Source organism: Rhamphochromis longiceps, linkage group LG12, assembly GCF_057381845.1.
Source record: "Rhamphochromis longiceps isolate RC_006_pf linkage group LG12, R_longiceps_female_GT1.1, whole genome shotgun sequence".
NCBI lineage: Eukaryota > Metazoa > Chordata > Actinopteri > Cichliformes > Cichlidae > Rhamphochromis > Rhamphochromis longiceps.
The window spans coordinates 39,551,470-39,572,618 of NC_140568.1; the positions used below are offsets into that span (position 1 = coordinate 39,551,470).

Below are 21,149 nucleotides of genomic sequence, written 5' to 3' on the forward strand. Positions count from 1 at the left end.
TAAGAAACATGCATACAGTGTTTATTTTGCAACCAGGACACATTAAATAAAACTACAAAGATACTTCACTTATACAAAAGATAGATTATATCCCATTCACATACAAAATAACAATAATTTACTGTATAAATTAAAATTTTCACTATTTTGCTATTTACAATTTGATGAAAACAATGTTTTGGCCTCTTGTGATGACTCAGGGCTTCTGGTGTTGTTTTCATGTTATCGAGCACTACAGGACATTCATATCAACAAAAACAGTTTTGGAGACAAGAAAAAGACTGTTTCCACCGCTCAGAAGACGGCGTGGAATTTTACGACTGATTGGAGGACCGGACAGAAAATGGAAGTTTGCATAATTCACCAGGCTATCCAAACAAATATGCCCTTGTTAGATTTTAACTGTCAGATTTCGTTAGCTTGTGTTTGACTTGAACGCGCATTAATTTCCCATTGCTCTCCGTTTCTCCCCTTCTTTCTACGCTTGGTCAGCTCTGAACATCACAGACCCAGGGGCATGTGCTCTTGTCTTGCAATAATTAACATGAGTTACAGTTGAGAGGACAGGCAAAACATAGCAGAGAGTAACATTTTAGAAAACTTCTGATTGGGAAACAAAAGTTATTCATCTTTTTACGGGTATTAAATTCTGTCTCAGTTCTCGAAAACCATAAATCTTTTGATTTGAATGTCACTGTAATGCTGTGTCATGCATAAAATATAACCTTTCTTTCAAGTGCTCAGGTTGCTGTACAAGTGCGTATTTTTTTTCCTTTTTTTGTCTTTTCACTGAAACAGAGCTGTAAGTGATTAAGTACCATTTCATCTTGTAAGCTGAACCAAAATTAAGTGCTTCAAAGTTAGGATCTTTTTTTATTTTTCTTGCCAGTGAGAAAATAACTCAGCGGCCATCTGCAGAAACCTTGAACATCCAGTCTCACATCAGGAAAGGCCAATTACTATGCCGTTGGTGCATTAGTAGATTCTGACCTTTCACAAGTAGTTAAAATGTCACAGAAAACCATTATAGCTGGAAACCTTCTGTCAGCTTGTGGATAGTACCTTGGGGTGCTTTTGGTTATATTTCTGTCTGACTATATTGTTCGCACTCAACCTTTTGGCCTGAAATCTATATGACAAGTAAAAGCTTGAAGGTCTGCAGCATTCTGCAGAATTTAGACAATTTACTGGTATCAAAGATTAGAATTTTTTTTTTTTTAAAAGCACTCCACCTTTGAGCTAAAGTAACACAAAAGAACTTTGACAAGTTGCTTAAATGCTTTGCCGAGACACAAAATGAAAGAGCAGTCATAAATATCATCATTCCCACACTGAATTACATAATATACAACAATATTCATCCCCCTGTAATCAAAAGACAACATAATGTGAACAATATGTTCAGTAAACGTCCAAGACTACACATAAGATACACAAATAAGAAACAAAAAAAGCCTTTTAAAGCCTCGTCTGTCATTATATGAAGAGTTCTATCCCAAAAGGCTAAGTGTGTCAAAGAAAATAAATCGACATCAACAAAATCATGTTAAAAAAACAATGTAAAAGATCCCGTCTGAGATTAATGCTTTCAATCACTGCACAAGACCGGGAGGCATTTTTGACATTTAAGTGGCGGAAACCCTATTCTGGAATGAAACTCTTCATATCTACATGGATTTGTTAAAGAAGTGCAGACTTTTGTGAGGGACACCAGTCCACTTTGTGAAAGAAACAGATGTGCGGAACTGAGTCAAGGGAAGAGGAGATCCTTAAGGCACTTGAACAGCATCAAACCGGAAAGACTCCCACCCACAACCGAGCAGAAAAAGCCCTCAGATCTTCCCGAGCCTCCCTAAATGGCAGTTTGTGAGCAAACTGCACCAACCCCCCAACCCCCCAGCCAGCTAGCTACTTCTCCTCGCCACACAAATCCATGGGCGCTGAGTGAACGAGTGGGCGAACAAGCTCCCTTTCTCGCTGATCTTTTCATTTTGCGGTGACTGATTCGTCCCCAAAGTGCTGTCATATCTACCTTCCGTGTGACATTTCCGCGTCCTGTTTCCCTTTCCTCAGCAAGCCAGGTGTCACGTAAAACATATATTTAAAAAAAACAACAAAAAAATATTAGCAGTTTGAATACAGAATTAAGAACACAAATGAATAAACAACTCTTTGGATGGGAGGATTCTGGATTTTGGCTGAAAATGTTCATCCGCATGAGGCAGTTAAGTTATTAAAAAAAACTGAAGTTTTACAGCATGTGTCATATGTGTATATGTATTAAAGACTCAGTTTCTTCATCCTCTCGTTGATGCTGATGAAGATTCGGCTGCCACTGAAACTGAACTGAGCTGATTTGTTTTTGCACTCCAGCTTTGTCATATTTTCACTAGTGAGCTTGCTGTCCAGAGGGGTTTTTGGAGGTATCTTGATTGGTAGGGTCATCCATGGGTGATGGAAACAGCTTCTTGTATGATAAAAGCATCTTTGAGATTTTCCTCTATCCAATCTTTTATTCTCCTCTCCAAGAGTGGAGTCTTACAGTCCTGCCTGCCCTCCCGCTCCTCTTCGGTGCTGAGCAGGTTAGGAGGGCGTGGCCACTTTGGCACACAGACCATTTAGTAGCATTCACTCAGTCAGTTGTCATTAGCCACTCAGTTGTTGGCTTGTTTGCTTAGCGCCTCAAAGAGTTTCATTGTCTGAGGGCCTGGCATCTGACGGCCCTTGAACAGAATAGTGGCGGGTGGCGGTACTGTTTGGTTAGATGGCAGGACGCAGCAGGAGCACTAGTTGCCCACCAGGGGGCTGAGGTCACCGTGGTGGTTCTTTAGCTTCTTCTTGAACAGGGAGATGGTAGAGGGGCGGTACAGGATGATCCAAGGCTCAGAAGACGCTGTGCTCTGGCTGCAGGTGTCTGAACCACTGACGGTTGGGATGTTTGGAGACCTGAGAGTAGAAATGAAGACGAAGTAAAGACAAAGAAAAGGAATTGCACAAAAGAGAGGGGAAAGGAGAAAAGATGGAAAACAATGAACAGAGATTAATAAAGAGAGTCACAAATGTGTCCTCGATTAATGTCACAGACAGATCCATTAAAACGGTGGTACTAAAGCTCTTGTGTAGGTTTTTACAATTTTTGGGTACTTGTTTAAAAGCCCTCAATATTTTTGGACTCAAAATTATTGTAATTAGTGGTAAACCTTGGCTTTAACTTAAACTTACTATATTTATTGCATTCGTTTTTTAAGGAAAATGGATCCATTTTCAGGGGAAAAATCTTTATATAAATGTTTCTGTGTTTTCACTGAAGGGAAAGGGAAACTATGTTCTACTGGAAGAAAATGTTTAAACAACGTCGTTTTCTTGTTTTTCAATTTTCTGTTCTGTTGATGCTAGGAGATTCTTTGATCGGAAAATTTCTGGCTTTAGTCAAAGTGAAAAAACAGACTTTTGCGGCTCCAGATAAAAATTCTTTACATAAGGACTTGTTCTTTCATCTTCAACCAGTATGGTATGGATATCGTGGCGTACGGGTAAAAGCTTGGAAACGTGATACTTGGCTGATCCGCCACGCCTCGAACATCCTCATACTTACTTGACTGTGACGTGCAGCAGCAGCTTTGCTACCATGGCGATGACAGTCAGTATGAGGAGAGCTGCTAAAGCGTAGATGGTCCACACTAGACAGAGAGCGGAGCACATTAACAAGACATCAGACATCCGATCACGGTAATTAAAACAAACCGCAGCAGACTGAAGAGATTAGCGAGTCAAGAACTATTCAAGCGCTGCTTAATTCAAACTTACACCTGTGAGAAGTTCAGTCAGCTAATTGTCAAGAAATGGCGATACATTATCAGTGCACATCTGTTATCAGCTAGCTGTTTGAGAAAAAGAATTAGGGCTTGGAAAGAATAACATTTGGAGGAAGCAGAAAAGCGCAGAGCACATCAGTCCACCCTGCAAAGTGTTGACTAGATGGCTGATTGGGAAAAGTGGGGACTTCTGAGACAATGACAAGTGAAAACAAGCGTCATGTGGCATTACTTCAATTATGATCATAGGGAGTCACTCTGGGCCAGAGCTTCTAGCAGTATCTCGACAAACCAGAACAATTTTCAAACTTTCAGAGAAACCAGGTCATGCTAAGTGGGAGTTCTTGCTAAGAAACCTCCAACAGCATCCCAGCAGAGGCAGAGAGAGGCGCGGTAAGTGCAGTGTACGACGGATGTTAACATACTAGCGCTGTGGCCGGTGGTCTCGCCGCGTCCAGCCCACTGACCTGGCATGTTGTGCTCCGGTTTACCGGGGCTGGACGTGATCACGTAGAGGATCTGGGACGAACGTCCATTCGTCGTACCGTTAGATTTCTCTGTGACTCCGCCAGCCAGCTGGGGCCCTGCTGTGCTAGACACGTCTTCGTTTTCCTCCTCGTCATCTCGTTCAGACTCTATTGTTCTGGTGTCCTGGCTTTGAAGCGCTCCTTCAGACTCTATTGTTCTAGTGTCCTGGCTTCGGAGTGCTGGGGGGAAAAAGAAACAGACAGTTGAATGTTATTCCTTAAACTATCAGGTGGAGACATGGAACAAATCAAAAGCTTACTATCCCACAGCACCAAGTTGATCTGGTTGTTTCAGTGACTAAAAGATTACTTTGTCAGGTGTGGTGCTAAGAATATTCAATTCTGATGTGAAGTGTCTCACAGCACTGGCATTTCCAAAGAAAACTGCAACTTTCCAACTATTCAGACATAAATGATTGTCCTGTCCTTGAGGTATAAGCAGAGACGTCAACTTTAACAGCAATAAAACTAGTTCTCAGTCCCAAAAGAAAATAATGCATGAATACAATACAACAACATTACTTCCATCCTTTTTCTTAACTGCTTATCCACCTTGGGTCATGGGGAGGCTGGAATACAACCCAGATGACTTTGGTCAAGAGGTAAATTACACCTAGGACAGGTTACCACTTCACCACAGGAGGCAGACAATCACCAGTTAACCTAACACACAAGTCTTTAAACTGTGGCAGAAACTGCAGCACCTGAAACGAACTAACACATCCTCAGGGAGAAGATATAAACTCAGACAGGATTAATATGGACTCAGTGGCCAATATTTATCTCCTCTCTCACATTCTGTCTCACGACGAGTTAAAAACGTTAAAATATCGCTCCCTGCCATATTATAACAGCACACCTGTCTGTAAACTGACACTTTCCCCCCCAGTTTTTAGGTAATGCATCAGTTTTTGTCAGGGAGAATAATGATTGCATGCTCTTTGTGGTAAAAACTAATTTCATTCAGGACCACTATAGCCAGAAGAGCACTGGGATTTCAATATCCAGTTTTCAGTTGATGACCAGCTCAATTCTGCGACCTTCCCATCCATTCATGTGCTTACATTTAAAGCCAGAGGAGGGCAGGGTGGAGCAACTAAATGCAGAACAACACAGCAGGGATCAATGATAACACATGACATATTACACTGATATGACATTGATAATGTTAGGTACAGAATGAAAAAGGGTGGAAAGCGGGTTGCAAAGCTGCTTGCACCTGTGTAGCAACTGTAGGAAGACTGAATAAGTCCAATATTGAAGGTGAATAAGGGTATCAGCTGACACTGAGATCAGCTGATCTGCTAGGACTGTGACTAAGCTTGAGTTTTGGCCTGTCTGAACTAAATCACTGTGCTGAATTTGTTCGACACAGTGATTTCTGATCACGCTACTGCTGTTTTGCACACTGATGAGCTCTTTTTGATATAATACAAATCTGATCTGACGCATTTAATTTGTCAGTAGCAACAAAACAAGCAACGTTAACGGAAGGCAGATCACATCTCGCTATATCAGCGAGTTTTTATGAAGTCCTCCATCATTTGCATTTAATCATTTGTGAAAATGTCACCCTTTAGCCACAATAAGAAAAGGCTAGAAGGAGCTTTTGATAAGATAGGAGAGGAAAACGACTTTCATTATTCAAGAAAATCTTTTATTCATCTGGAAATATATAAATCATTTATCAGTTTTAGTAGTAAAATTACTCCTTGGTTGTTATTATAACTTAGCTTTACTGCCCTTACTAGATTACAGCTCTGTGTAATGTAACATCCCGTGTCTTCACAATGAAGTGATGAATGTAGCGTCGAATGCAGAAGAGGGAAATGTTATGCCATGTCACTGTAATTTCTACAAGTTAAGGGCATCGATCACTTAACACTCCTTTAATTATTCCATTGTATAAACTGGGCTGCAGCAAGCATGAGGTAATATTATACTACTTCATGCTGATCATGTTGTTGAAAGTATATACAGCAGAGGCACGAGTGAATATTTAATACTAACTGCATTTGTTAAGAAACAGATGGAGTTTGCAAAAACACCCAAGCGTGCTATAAACATGTGGTGCTGAGAACTTTTTTTTTAAATTCAAGACATGATTCAAAAAGTGTTTGCAATAAATTCTGTTTGCTTTAACCTGCTTACAGCTCCAGATGGGCAGAGTTTGCTTCATAAAACAACAGTGCCAGGGAGCATGGACTATTTCAGCTCATTTATGGGCTCCCAGAGGAAAGCAATATCCTAAATGAGATCTCCTCTGCCTTTCATTTACGTCTCCTAAACATAGTTGCGATTTATTTAAAATCACTGTGTGATTTTAAGAAATGTCCTCGTCCTCCGTGTGAAATGTTGCCGCTGAGAAACAAACTGTGCAGTGTTTCAGTCTCACACTGATATTTATGAGTGTCACTTGGGTCTTTTATTATTTTTCTTACATGTTAAGGTTTGAGTCATTATGCTGCAATTGTAATCATCCGCAGATGAGATATTGTGCTTTACTTAGATGCTTAGAGCAGATGTCTGTGAATATCAGAAATTAGATTTAAAGAATTAAAACTTTTAGACACAGTCACAAAACATCAAAAGATTAAGCACACGTATGAAGAAACAGAATAAATGACTTAAGTTATAAATTGAGAAAAAACATTTTTTTTAAGCATATTTAACTTCAGGTGACTTAGTAAGGACCTAGCCATCTCTAACAATTTGAAACAGTCCAATGGAAATGATAGTTTCCACAACTCTCCACTGACTGCTCCATTGGCAGTGCAGAATAAACTTTCCAATATGTGAGTAATGGTCGAACCAAAAGCATATTTCATTCGGGAATACCAGTGTTCAACTGCAGAAATTTATATCTGGTGGCATGGATATGTTCTGGAGACTAATTAAGTCAGAAATAAAACACAAGCTGGGTTGCAAAGAGGCTTGCAGATATGCAGCAACTATGGGCTACGACAGCTGCTGGCATGTGGGTTGGGACTGGCGTCAACTTATTTGCTGGGAACTGCAGTTAAGCTTGACTTTGTGGCCTTCCAACTAACCAACTCAGGCTCAAGTTATTTTTTAAATACCCCAGTATGTTCAACAAATTATTAACTTTACATTAAACACATGACATGTACTGTGCAGTTCTTTTATATTGCTTCTCATGAATCTTCTGTACATTTATTTATCTTATTTCACATCACCTCGCCTCTTCCACTGCTGAGGTGCTTCGAGTTTCTCAGCTGCGTGAACTACTTTCAAATATCGATTATTCCAGGACTGTTCCACTCTTTTATGAATGCTGGTCAGATGTTAAACCAGCATGGGTTTTTTTTTCTTTTTCACGTAATTGCTCAACCTGGCTGTGATGTTCCCAGAACTGCCCACATGTTTCCCATTTGCAAACAAAATACCATGCTTCAAACCCAGTCACAGCTGAAATGTGCTGTCACTGTCATCTGAGAGCGTTTATCCTCAAATTACAGATCCAACCGCTCAGCCTGCCACCAAGGAGATATTAAACGTATATGGTGCTGACACTGTCTGCTTTCTATTTGTACCTCAGTCACTATGTGTTTTTATCTATATAGTTTTGTTTGAAAAACAAAAAAACAACTACTTAATTCAGGAGGTGACCTTTTCTCATAACCCATCTCAGATTGCATTTCTGGAATAGACTATACCTCCCGCAAAACAAGATCCATGCCATGAGAAAGGATCGTGCCTGTCTGAGGGTCAGAGGATTTTGACCTTCCAATATTGTTTTTACTGTAATGCCAGCAGGCAAAGAAAAATGACACAGAATTACAGATGGAGGGAGAGAGGGAGGGGCGGCTGGAGACTGCCTCTTAATGTGAGCTTGAATGTCACCTACAGTGAATTATATCAGGGTGTGCTTTGCTCATTCCTGCAGAAATTAATCTATTAACCCTCCTGCCTTCTTGGGACCTTTTTGTGCCACTGCTATGTGTTAAATGGCTGCCATTTCCACTGTGTTCAGTGGAATATAACCAAACTTGCCACAGGATAGTTTTTACCTGTCAATGTTAATATTCCAGTGTGAATTCCTTAAATCAGCCTAAAATGGCTGAGCAGCAGAAATCCCCACACCCATCACCCTGGGGACCATTTTCTGCCCATTGACTTCCATTATAAACGCTATTTTTCAACCCCAAATTATCATCGTATGATTTTATTTTTTCTTCTTTTCTTGGATGTCAATGAAGACTCAGGGCCTTGAAGTTTTAATTTTTAAATTGCAAAAAAAATGCAAAAAAAATAATGGCAGGTCAAAATGTATGTTGGTGCCAATCTTTGGTCCATCTAAAGGCCTACTTATAATGACAATCACATATTACTTCAACTGGTTTTTTGTGGAAATATTTAGTTTCGTTTTTTGGTTTTTGGGGCTTATAACACAGGGCGCTCATGTAATAACACTGGGATTTGAAGGGTTAAAACAACGAAAATATAATTAAAACTTTACATGAATATTTCAGGGAGAAGTAGTTTTACAAGGTTGGCTAATTTAAAGTGGAATAAAATATGGATATATGGTCTTTTTATGGCGTGGCTGAGAATGGTCCCTAGGGTGATGGGTGTGAGTTTTTTAAAGGATGGCAGGAGGGTTAAATCATTTCTGGTGCTTTCAGACTATTCATGAGAGAACATAACACAAAAAAACAAGGTTTTTTTTTATTCCACATGAATCCTTATACATTCTTTGCATTAGCCTGGGAGGAATAAAATTACTTTGAAGTCCTCTGAGCTGTAGTTTCTTAGAAATGCATCCACTAGACAATGAAATCGGCATATCAGAAGCCGTAATGCACACGATGGTTGTATTTTTTATGTAGGTGGCATAAAAACTTTCAGTGCAATTTAGCAGAGAACACACTCTGGGTGAGCACTCTGCAGCAGCTTGATAAGAGACTGAGTTCCTAGAAAAACAGAACACATTTAAATATGCAATATCACCCGGGGCTGTGAGACATTGACTAGCAAATGAAAAGAGAAAAGGGCCTGCCAAAGCCATGACAACTGCCTAACCACAACTAACAGGTGTTGCTTTACTAAACTAGGGATGCTATGCAAAACTCTATCATAGTGCTAGCCAGCCAGCCAGCCACGCAAATGAGGGTTCTTACTTTGTTTGCAAAGTGTTATGAATGAAGGCAGGCTGAGCACAGAAGCTATAATGAAGGAAAACATCACAATAGGTGAGACATTTCAGAAAATCTGGTGAGCTCTCACCTTGGTAAAGAAGAGCAAATCCCTTGGCCTGGTTGGTTCGGTCAGAGTAGAAGTACAGTATGACAAAGTCGCCCGTGATGTTTACCAGATCCCGCGGAGGGCTTCGCCAGTCGAAGCGGGCCACCACTTGATTTGTGTAGCCATCCAATAGCTCCACCATGTCGGTCTGGTCGGAGATGTCAAAGAAGGTGAAATTGAAGAGGATGGCCGAAGATCCAGGGACCTGGATAGTCCAGTAGCAAACACGCCCAGCCCCGTATTTGTCAGGGAAGTCAGGGGAGTAGATCACTCCTGATGGAGAAGTGTAGTTCCCACCACAGGCCCCCACTCGGGCTGAAAAAAGAGCAGTAAAAAAATGCCTGTGTTATTCGTTTAAAGATTAAAAGTTGTGGAGATGGTTGACATCTGGACTTGTGATCATGCTGTACATGACCTTTTGTGATTGATCAGACACAAAGGACAGACATGTCCTTTGATTTTTAGCACCACAACAAAACACCATAGCTGTGGTATCTGATTTATTAAACTCAAGCTGATTTAGATTCAGAATTTAATTCAAAGCATCTTTACAAGATTCAGCCTAAAAACAGCCTGAAGAAGAATGTGGTTTAACTGAAGAGTATGTGAGTATTAAAAACAAGAAATAGGATTCATGCATAACCAGCAACAAAGCTTCTGGAAAATGAGCCTAACTGGACATAACATATGAATAAATGTTATGCAAGAAACATGTTTTTGAATGGACCAAAAAAAACCTTTTCAGGAGACTGAAATATAGGTGGTCTGAGAGAAAACTAGACTGCTGAGCCTTTGGGCTTTAATTTCAGGCTGTACAAAACCTGATCTTTGATAGCAGATTTTGTCAGTCAAAAGTCTTTTCAGAGCAGATCCTGTCTTTGATGGCATGGCGGTATGGGTTTAGAATAAAGAAGAGCTAGCTGCAGGCAGGGTTACTAATTTTAAAATTGTAGGTGTGTTGTGTTCTGACTTCTTACAGCTTTACGATGATAAAAGAAATGAGCTGTCCCCAAATCAGATTTGTACAAAATAAAACTAGACTAAATGTTTGAAAATGTATGTGAAATTACAGCAGAGATGTGAAAAGACTAAAGAATGAGATCAAGAATGACAACTGTCAGTGCTCACTGCTGAATATGATGACCCAGCCGTCTCCGCCGCAGGGCTGAGTGTGGTCACCGAAGCAAACATGGTTACACTCCATGCTAGGTGACTCCCCACGTTTCTGTAGGTCCACATCGTTGCCACAGAAACAGGCATATCCTGACTCCATACCAGCAAGCTGCAAAACAGAAAAAGGAGTTGTGCAACTGAGGAAAACACTGAGGGGGTCATTCTGCTGACTGCAAACACACATTCTTTCAGTTCTCTCAAACTATAAAGATTGTTGTTTTCCCATAAAATAAGACTTGATTACATTACATTTTTTCATTTTAAAAGGACCAATTATGTTTTTCATGTTCGATTTATGTGGAATTGTGTAAACGTGGGGTAAACAGTTGACTACATGTAGCTACTTCCCTCTGAAATAAGTGACTCGAGCCTAAAGCGCCCTAATTGCTCTTTCTCTCGTGATTACAAGATGTTGTAATCCGAGTCTGTATAACTGTGGCCTCTCAGCTGATTAGAAGACTCCCTTCAAACACGCAGCTGCACACGGGGTGTACAGAAGAAACGGTACAGGAATAACACCTATCTGTCTTTCAAATCAAAACTGTTAGTAAACCATTCCAGAAAGTGTCAGCGCAGGAATGTGACACGTCAAAAACCTTCACACATCTTGACCTCGCCACTGCTGGCCACTCGCTGTCAAAAGAGGTATTGTTCTTCATTCAGAAGGACGCCGTTGTTCGATATTCAGGCTCTAAACGAACACACGCAACTGAAGGTACTGGATAATTTCCTACTCATGGAATAAGAATTCACGCAGCCTCTGCTTCCACCCAGATGTATCAAGCTCCTTGTTGTATTATTCTATCTGATGCGGTTAAATTTGAGAACACGTACACAAATACTTTTGGCAGAGTAAACAAGCCATGGATTGCTGTCTCACTCATCAGGCATGCTCTCTGTCACAAAGTCACGTGGGATCCATATTTCAGAGCACTGATGTTTCACGTGTGTATTGAGGACAGTGACAGTCCAAGGGTAGGCAGATGATGTCAGTCTGTTGCCATTTCCTGTAACATCTGCCTAACTGAGAGGGGAGGGGGTGCCTGTCAGTATCTGTCAATGCATACTGAGCTGAAGTGGATCTGCTGAGACAGAAAATTAACACCTGGCACTGTTTGTAGCAGGGACAATGGCACGCCAGAAACAGAGAGAAGGGAAAATGCAGTGAAGAGGAGGAACCCAGTGGGCTAATAACCATTCATTTCCAGCTGTCAGCCTTGATTATTGTGATGATTCGTCATCTGCTGGTTGGCTTCAAACAGGAAGTGTGATGGCTGAATAAAGAGGGCATCATCTAGATAACTGACAGAAAACTACCCATAAAAGCAGATGATTTGCATAAAAGCCTGACTACTGCAAAAAGACTGCTCACGCCTGTTTTAAAAACAACAATTTACTCTGTTTTTACATCCAATAGGTAGATTTGAAGTGATAGGACAGAGGATAAACCATAAACCAATTACGGTTTGTTTTCCTCTTTTATTTTGGATTTTTTTTTTACATTTAGTTTTACAGAACTTGTCATGTTTGATTGCAGTTGAAATAAAATTTCTCATGTTTTCTTGTTATTTAATATATTTTTAATTTAATTCCAAATCTCACCTTGTATCTTTGCTTCCTGCAGAAGCTGATACAGTTTTGGATAGTGAGTTTGTTGGAGGTCTCACTGGCACCAGTCAGGGTGGGGGGGTCACCACTGTCTCTGAAGCACCCCAAGTTTCCAGGCACTGTAGGGAGAGCAGACCAGAGTGGGAAAAAATGATTAGTTATATGTTGCATCTTAGATGCAGTCTGCATCACACAGTAAGGCGAGGTTTTCACATGATTAGGGAAGATCAAATGTATAATGGAATTAAAGTACAGCAGGTGTTAGAAACAAGTCGACAGATATGGAAAGAAATGGATTATTTCATACAGAACATGCTTCAAACTATATTTACATGGTCTATATGCTGTTTCAATTTTCTAATCATGTTTGTGATTAACGCTTAATCTCAAAAACCCAGCCCAAAGAACAATCAGTGATGACACACTCGTCAAATATTCAGAACTCTGTTTGAAACTTCTAGCTTGAACTGCCAAGAAGCAAGCCAACTATTTGGCTTCTGAGAAAAAGAGAAGAGGAGGAGGAGGTGGCGAGCGGCAATGGAGGAAGAGGAGCAGAGAAAAGAAAAAGGGGTGAAGAGGACAAGGATGTTTAAGTCATAGCGACACAGAGCTGGAATTTAGAAAATGTACCATGTCAGATTTGAGAGCTGTTGCATCAGATTAGGAATATAACATTTTCTAAATGTGTGACTGTGTGTGTGTGTGTGTGTGTGTGTGTGTGTGTGTGTGTGTGTGTGTGTGTGTGTGAGAGAGAGAGAGAGAGAAAATAATTTTTTAAAGTCTCACGTACAAAGAAAAAAAAAGGGGGGGGGGGGGGGGGGGGTTCCCATGTGGAATTTGTCACATGACAGGAAGAAGACCATGTCCAACACCTGGGCCTTTATTAAACTCAGATTTATTAAACTCAGTATTTTTGTAAAACACAAAAATTAAGAGCAGCATTAGTTTTGGCACGTTCCAAAATTAAGCTTTGCCAGCAATCATTGTGTATAAACTTGCAACAGCTGATTACAACACCCTTCAGTAAAGTGCACAATATTTCTGTTGCTTTAGTTGTTCAGCACTGTCTTCAGTCAGTCCTGCCTCTGCAAGCCAATTTGCAACCCATCTCTAAACCAACTCCTCATTTTTATCCTATGTCTGACTTTTTCCCAGTCATTGCCATCTATGCCTGTTTTATTTCTACACATAAACAGCATAGATGGCTAATAAAGTCTATTTAGGAAGACCCAAGCTAAGTGTTTTTGTCATTGATCAAACCGTGAAAATGCATGAATATTGGCTACATTTCATTGACAAGTTGCTAAGTGGATAATCTTTAAAAAATGACCTTTATCTTCTGAATATGACTTAAAGCTAATGATTACAAACCACAAGATAGTGTTTACTAAAATTATAGATTACAGAAATCACATCACTCTTATGCTGGTTTCACTTTTCATATGAGGAGGCTGAAATCCTATTCATAAATCAGTTGTCCTGACGGACGTGTTATAAAAAAATATAATACTTCTGTGCTTTTACACTCAGACAGGCTTAAGCTGAACAATAGATCTTTGCACAGCAGCCACTTGACATCAAACAGTAGGTAAGCACAATTTCTAATCTCGTGAATTTAGGCTCTTTGACTAAACAGAACAGAACCGACACTAAAAACATTACTTTTGAATTATTTTGTTGATACTTTGATGATAGCCTCTCATGTGCACCAAAAAGTTTCTCTGCATGCAAGTTAGATTTTACAATATGTGAGACCAATGCGCCAACAATGCCAGATGGATTTCTAACCAGACAGATAGATGAAAGATGGATGTTGACACCTTTCCAGATCACATTCGTGCAGATGAATCAAACTGTCTGCCCTAATCCACTATGTATTCATCAAATACTATACAATCTTTCAAAATCTAGTACAGTGATTAAACGCTGCAAAGCTTTTAAATTCAATGTAATAGCTTGGGAAGTGCCAATAAAGCCTCCAGCAATCTATATCCTATTTGTGATTTGCTTTTCATTTAAATCCAAATGCGCTTAAAGTTATTTATTTTGATGTTCAGAGCTAAAATGAATTTGACAAACATAAGTAAATGCACACCCTGAAAGTAATTTCAACGGGAAGTTGAAAAAAAATTCTCTTCAGTGTAATTGGAAGTGGTGTCATGTGGCCTTAGGGTGTGAAAGAGATCATTAGGGAACGATAGAAAAGACAAGAGCAAAGACTGCGTCCAAAATAGCTGTCAAGTCTGCTGTGAGATACAACAAGGACGCAAAAATCAAAAGCATGTGACACTGTGGTCTGTATTAAAGCATTTACAATTTCCAATTTCAAATGACCTTTAGTAAAAACTCAAAGTCTGATTGCTCCTTATTTCATACAGTCATGAAAAAGCACAGTGGCTGAAATCCTATAACTGCAAATCAAACCGCTACACAAAGATCATTGTTAGATTTTTGTGTAATGCAGGACAATCATAGTTTGGAGATCAGCAACTTCCAGAAAAAACGCACATTCTCCAAAGGGTCAGCGATGTGAGATCAGATGCAAAGAGGGTGCTGCACCAAAAACCTCCGCAATTGCTTTGGTCAACTACCAGATTGATGCAGTTGATCTTAGTCTGCATGGAAGACGCTGAGTTGTCTGCAAAAAAAAAAAAGATGACTGCCAAGACACGACTTTTACTTTGAAAGCAAGTGTTTTGCTTTCGATTTGCGTCACGTTGTTCACAGTTTCGTTATCGCTTGGTAATGATTTGCAAACTGGTGACCACGGCAACCTGCTGGCAACCAAAGAAATCCCATAGAGGTTTTCTCTTTGTGAGTAATTTCACACTAGCAATTGCTAGTAACCGCTTGCTTACTGGTCACAGAATATACCCTTTTCCCTAGGGATTGGTGGTTACCACTGGGTCATTAACTGGTCTCTAGGCCTGCAAGAATGGGGCTTTTACATTCAATTTCACAGCAAATGCGAGCCACCACTCACACATTTATGGTCACTGATGGCCTGTGAGGCCTTAATAGCATTTGTATTGATTTTTTATTTATTTCTCTAATGACATGCAAATAGAATCCCACAGAGAACTCCCCGCTAGTTTCCTCACGAATTGAGAAGAGCGCAAGACGTTCATTTGATCCTAAGACATTACACAATAGCAATTCCTGTCTATTTGTACAACAACACTGTCTTGCTTTGCGGGTACACCAAAGTCTGACAACATGCTCAGACACTGTAAAGTCCCCTGATACTGTACACCAACACTGTCCTAGAAATAAGAATCTCTTGAGCTCTGCCTGTCATCAAACATGCAGGCACAGCTCGGCTGATGACAGTAAGTTCCACCAGTGCACAAGCAGTTCCCAGCACGAAACAGAAAAACACTTCATCTATTTTTACAAGCCTGTCATGAAATGTGGAATATATTGGTATTGTGCAAACAAAAAAGGGAGTATGGATTTGCATACAACTCTGTTTGAATGTTTATAACATTACTACAGAAGAGCATCAATCAACTCTGCCTTCATGAACTGAAGTGACCCTAATAAAGACCACACATGTGCATTGTCACTGGCGTGCCAGCTGCTGCCAAAGTTAACTTATTGGCTTGCACAAAGCACCAACAGAATCTGTAGATTCTCTCTGTTTGAGGCACAAAGACTCTTTGGGGAAAAAGTGTGACATGTTTTAGATTCTTCACAAATTGTTGTCCACAAGAATGTCCCCCACAGACTGGAAAATGAAGACGAATAGAAAGAAAAATGGTGCCGAAACAGACTGGCAGAGAGACAGCCACTCCCTGCAATTCGCTCACATTTGATGACCGTTAAGTGACTGGCGAAATTCTGGCAGCAGCCAAGAACTGTGTTTGACAAATGACTCAACACTTGAAGACAAAGTCCTCAGACACACTCAGACCAGCAATAAATCATGTGCTATATTCCTTTTTCAGCCACAAACATGCCAGAGCTTTAGAAGAGATTAATGTGGTTGGTTGGGATGGGGGGATCATTTACTAAGACTCCACGGTGCACACTTGCAAAAGTAAGCACCAGATTATTTGACAGGTTAAAGGCAAACATGACAGTTATAAGAATGTTTGAGGTCTCTCGTATTTTCCACGGTGCTATAGAAGCGGTTTCTTTTTTATCAGTTGCTTAAGTACACACTAGCGGTGAGGTGCACAACAGGGAAGCAGAGAAGAAAAGAGAGATAAACACCTGGTAGGGAACCAGCAACTTCCCTCCGAGCAAGGCAGGCAGGTACTACTTCAATAGAGGTTTTGAAAAGCAGAGGAAAAAATGCTACTGCTGTGCTCAGGAGCTAGATTAAAGGCACAAATGCTCTTTTTCAACTTGGCTTTGACAAGAAGATTGCAGACTAAACTTAATTTATCATTCTTTGTCCTCTTCTCGTTTTAGGGGCTGAGAAGTACTGGCTGAGGAGCGGTAGGTGTCCGGCTCATACACCGGTGCACTGGAGGTTTGTGCAGAACTGAAGACGGCGACGATCGCTTTTCTATGCACCGCCCTGCAGTGTGCATCCACAAAAAGCACAGAATTGTTCTTATATGAAAACTCCTGAGCACAGCAGCATCTCGCTTAAAAACATCTGCTTTGCAGGCGCAACAAGTGCAAATATCTTCACGTACAGTAAAAGAAAAAACACACACAAACACACTCAACACACTTCAAAGCCGTTGCTGGAATTTAGACTTTAACGAGCCAGAGGGGAGAAATGGAGGAAACACAAGGTGTATAAATGCTCCAGTTAGCCCACACCAGACCTCTGAAAACCCTGGGAGATCACAGTGGGGAAAGGGGGGGACTTCTACAATGTTTAAAAAAACCCAGCCACACTCATCCCAACCTGGCAGCCTCAGCTCACTAAAGAGCAGTCAGCCAGCTTTCCCACAATGCACTGCAGACAGGAGGCACTGGGCAAAGCTGCAAAGTTCATGGGTGTCTGTTTAACAGGAGGTCTTGCCAGGCAGCAGACACAACAGCACCACTGACCTAAAACACATGAGAGAAAAAGAAAAAAAAAGCTCCAACACAGAATGATGACAAACAACATCAAACATGTGCAGCAGGCTTTGGCAAATGTGCTTGGCAAGCAGTACGTGCAAGCTGGTTGATGAGCTGGAGGGACGAGCATAACATTAAGCAAACATAATTATAGTTATAAATTTCTATGACGTGGAGGGTAAAGAACTGAAGATATGCATAAGAATAAGCTACAGAGGGTGAGAGAGAGTTAAAGAAATGTTTTCTTTTTAATGGGACTCTGGGTAGGACTTCTTATTTCAACCCCGTTCGCTTGCACCACCCAGCAGAATGCTCCACACGAAGCAAGATAGTGAAGTTGAATGATGAATATGATTTTTCTGTATTATAATCACTGGAACACTGGAGAATTTGGCAGAAAAGTTATTCTTGCAGTCTGTCCTAATCCTATAATCTAGAAGAGATGAAAAAAATTTGAGTCTTTTCTGTCCCTAAAAGCAGGGTAGCAAAAAGAATCCTTACGGCACACATAACTCTATACCTAACTTAGTTGTTTTGAATGGACTCTCTATTCATGATTTGAACTGACAAAAACGAATCCAGTCATTTGGTTTTGTTTTATTTAGTTTCTTTTTCTGTAAGCGGTTTGTGAGTTACTGTCTCAAGAATTTGGGACGTGGGAACATAAAATGTCAAGTTTAATGTCAAAAGGGGATGACTGACGATGCCCACTCAGGTGATGAATGATATCGCTCTGTGGCTTCACTCTGTGGGTGATGGCACAAGGTCTCTAAATAACTGTGTTGAAATTTATGTTCACTTTCTAGATCAACTCGTCCGCCAGACTTATCAAGTACAAACAAAACTGACACAAAAACACACTGAACAACTGATTAATTTTCACATTTGGCTCAGAAAAAAATATCACCTTGAACTACAGTAAATAGATATATATCATAATGTCCACTAGTTTACTAAAATATTACAAAAAAAAGAACTGATTTCCTGAGAATATAAGCAGCAGATTTCAGGAAACAGCCTTCAACACCAGGGAAATGCGCAACGTGTAAGAAGTTCAAAGGTGTGAGGAATGAGGAAGCATCACTGTAGGAAACAAATTCTCTTTTCCGCATCCTCATGCAGACTAGAGCCCAGAACAAAGCCCAGCTGGGCTCAGCCAATACTGATATCAATTTTTGAGAGAATAAAAAATCCATTATTATAACATCTGGCTCTGACTACCAATGCTTCAAAAGCCATCCTTAGAAAATAAGACAATACAAAGCTATACAGCTATACAACTTAATCAGGGCCGAGTCTGATGTATGGGGATAAAGATGTAGTGATGACAAGTGGGGAACCAGACATACACACATGTAGAAAAAATGTAAAACACATTCATACTTTTAGATGAAAATGCCAAATTTCACTTATTTTATTTGTGTGCCGGCTCAACTTGGGATATAAAAACAATAAATAACAATATAACTTTTTTTTGGTTTTCATTCAAGCTCCTGCTTTAGAGCTTTTGCAGACATGTGACCACTCACCACATGACATTAATTTGTCGGCCATTTTTAAACGTGTAACAATCCTGACACGCCAAGTGAGTAAAAAACCTTCTAAACATTATGAAGGCGATATAGACTATGGCAGCTGTAAGTATTAGTGTATACACTCTCTCAGAGGAAGTAAAACACTCTCATGGCAAGCATTTTGCTCGTTATGTGGAGAAATGTGGGAGGGAGGACTTGAAGATGGATGTTTACTTACTCCCACTGAGTGAGTTTAGTGATGCTCTGAAGTGCAACCGTGGTGCTCTCCCTGACTTCACAACAAACGATTTATATCATTATGCTATCAACAGCCCATAAAATTATACTGGACCAGATCTGAAGTCCTGCAAAATGGGTAACAAGCCTCAGTCACTGGACTCTTCCTGGAACTGCAGTCACTGGACCAAGGGGACCATGGTCACTGGTCACTGCTCAGGTATTTACCTGATTTTTATTGCATTTTGATATTGATGTGTCACTGTGCATTACACTGTCGACAAGTGTATGTAGCTCATTTGTGATTGAGAGTTTTGGGATGCTAGAGTCTTAAAACTCTAGAGATCTATCTTTGGCGGCCCATACCCTGGGAGGGGTGACAGATTCTATTCTTAGCTTACTTAACGACAATAACTAAATGCGACAACATCAAGAATAAATAAACACGTTCCTGTTGGATTTCTTATGTTAGAACCAACTTCAGTTCAGGAGTGAGGCTTGAGGTAAGGAGGAAGAGGATGAGATGGAGACGAGGAGGAGCGTAGCGGTGAAGGAGGCAGATGAAGAAGATGAGAAAGAAATAACTAGAAATAGAAATATATAAAAAGTAAAAGTGTCAAATGGTCAAATATTCTTTGAAACAGATACTGTTAAACTTTAAAATTCAAATAACTTATAACTGACCCAACTATTTATCAAAGAAATTGTCTTTTTCACCTTCCAAATCAGCAGGAAAGCAATAAAAAAAATATTTTGTGTCCTTGATGATTGCAACACCCAACAGTCAGTGATAATTTCTGTGTAAACAATGCATGACTTTAGGCGTGATCACTACCAGTGTCACGTCCAATATGGCAGACAGCTCTTGAGCGATATGCACATGATGTGACGTGCAAAACATATAGCATTTCCTTCTCTTCTGAATGTTTTGTGAGCACGGAAAGATTCATCGGTTTTTCCTTTTATGAATCCATCCATCTGCTTCCGCTTATCCTTTTCAGGGTCGCGGGGGGCTATCCCAGCTGTCATAGGGCGAGAGGCGGGGTACACCCTGGACAGGTCGCCAGTCTGTCGCAGGGCCAACACGCAGGGACAGACAACCATTCGCACTCACATTCACACCTAGTGGCAATTTGGATTATCCAATTAACCTATCCCCACAAGCTGCATGTCTTTGGACGGTGGGAGGAAGCCAGAACCCACACAAACATGGGGAGAACATGCAAGCTCCACACAGAAAGACCCCGGCCTGATGGCGGAATTGAACTCAGGACTTTCTTGCTGTGCGGCAACAGTGCTAACCACCGTGCAACCACCGTGCTGCCTGAATCATGGCCCTCAAACATTTTTATAAACACCTGTTTCCTTGACAGCTTAATTTATTATATTCGCATCAAATCTGAAATCTCGAGAGATTTAGTTTCAATAACACTCTAGATAAGAGAAAATCGCTGAAAAGAATCGCCACGTAAAACCCGTTTATTCAAAAAATATAAACCTTAAAATGATTCTTTAAGCATCACCAATGCTTCATTACCATCCAATCACACCATAACAAAAAGCGAATTAGTGCGTTCAGATTAGAGACGGGACGTTCTAGATGTGTGGTCACAAAGCAGAAGCAGGATTTTAAAGGCACATTCCTCAAGTGCTAATAGGCTCAATTGAAGTAATTTAAAACACAGGTATGTCGACACCTTGGAAACTCTCCCGGCAGCCCATTAATCCACCACCAGCAGGTTAACCATTCAAATCGGAGGCGCACACACACACCGCTTGAAACATGCACTGCCTTCTGAGGAATGCTAACTGCAACAAAGCAAGAAAACAACACTTATCACAGTTGGTGTTTATGTGCTGTTTTTTTCTCCTTTCCATCCCGTTCTGTCTCTCTGCCTTCATTCCTCGCTCTGTCTCCCTTTCATTGTGTCTCGGCCCCATTTATTACCCCTTTTGTAGTACAGTATGCTCAATACATAAACAAATAC

General features: G+C 40.5%; 1 protein-coding gene across 3 annotated transcripts in view; it reads right to left on the reverse strand.

Annotated features, from left to right (window-relative positions):
- Nucleotides 1–675: 675 nt before the first annotated feature.
- Nucleotides 676–21,149, reverse strand: part of kremen1 (kringle containing transmembrane protein 1) — a 63,931-nt gene continuing 43,457 nt past the window's right edge. The window contains exons 4-9 of one of the 3 annotated variants that reach the window (XM_085426294.1): nt 12,383–12,507; nt 10,736–10,889; nt 9,590–9,922; nt 4,361–4,522; nt 3,596–3,680; nt 676–2,946 (exon numbers count right to left, since the gene is read on the reverse strand). In XM_085426294.1, the coding sequence (XP_085282420.1) occupies nt 2,787–2,946; nt 3,596–3,680; nt 4,361–4,522; nt 9,590–9,922; nt 10,736–10,889; nt 12,383–12,507 (1,019 nt within the window). In that variant the 3' untranslated portion in view covers nt 676–2,786. Of the gene's footprint in view, nt 2,947–3,595; nt 3,681–4,240; nt 4,523–9,589; nt 9,923–10,735; nt 10,890–12,382; nt 12,508–21,149 lie in introns of all 3 variants that reach the window. The other 2 variants (XM_085426293.1, XM_085426292.1) reach the window with 2 other exon arrangements.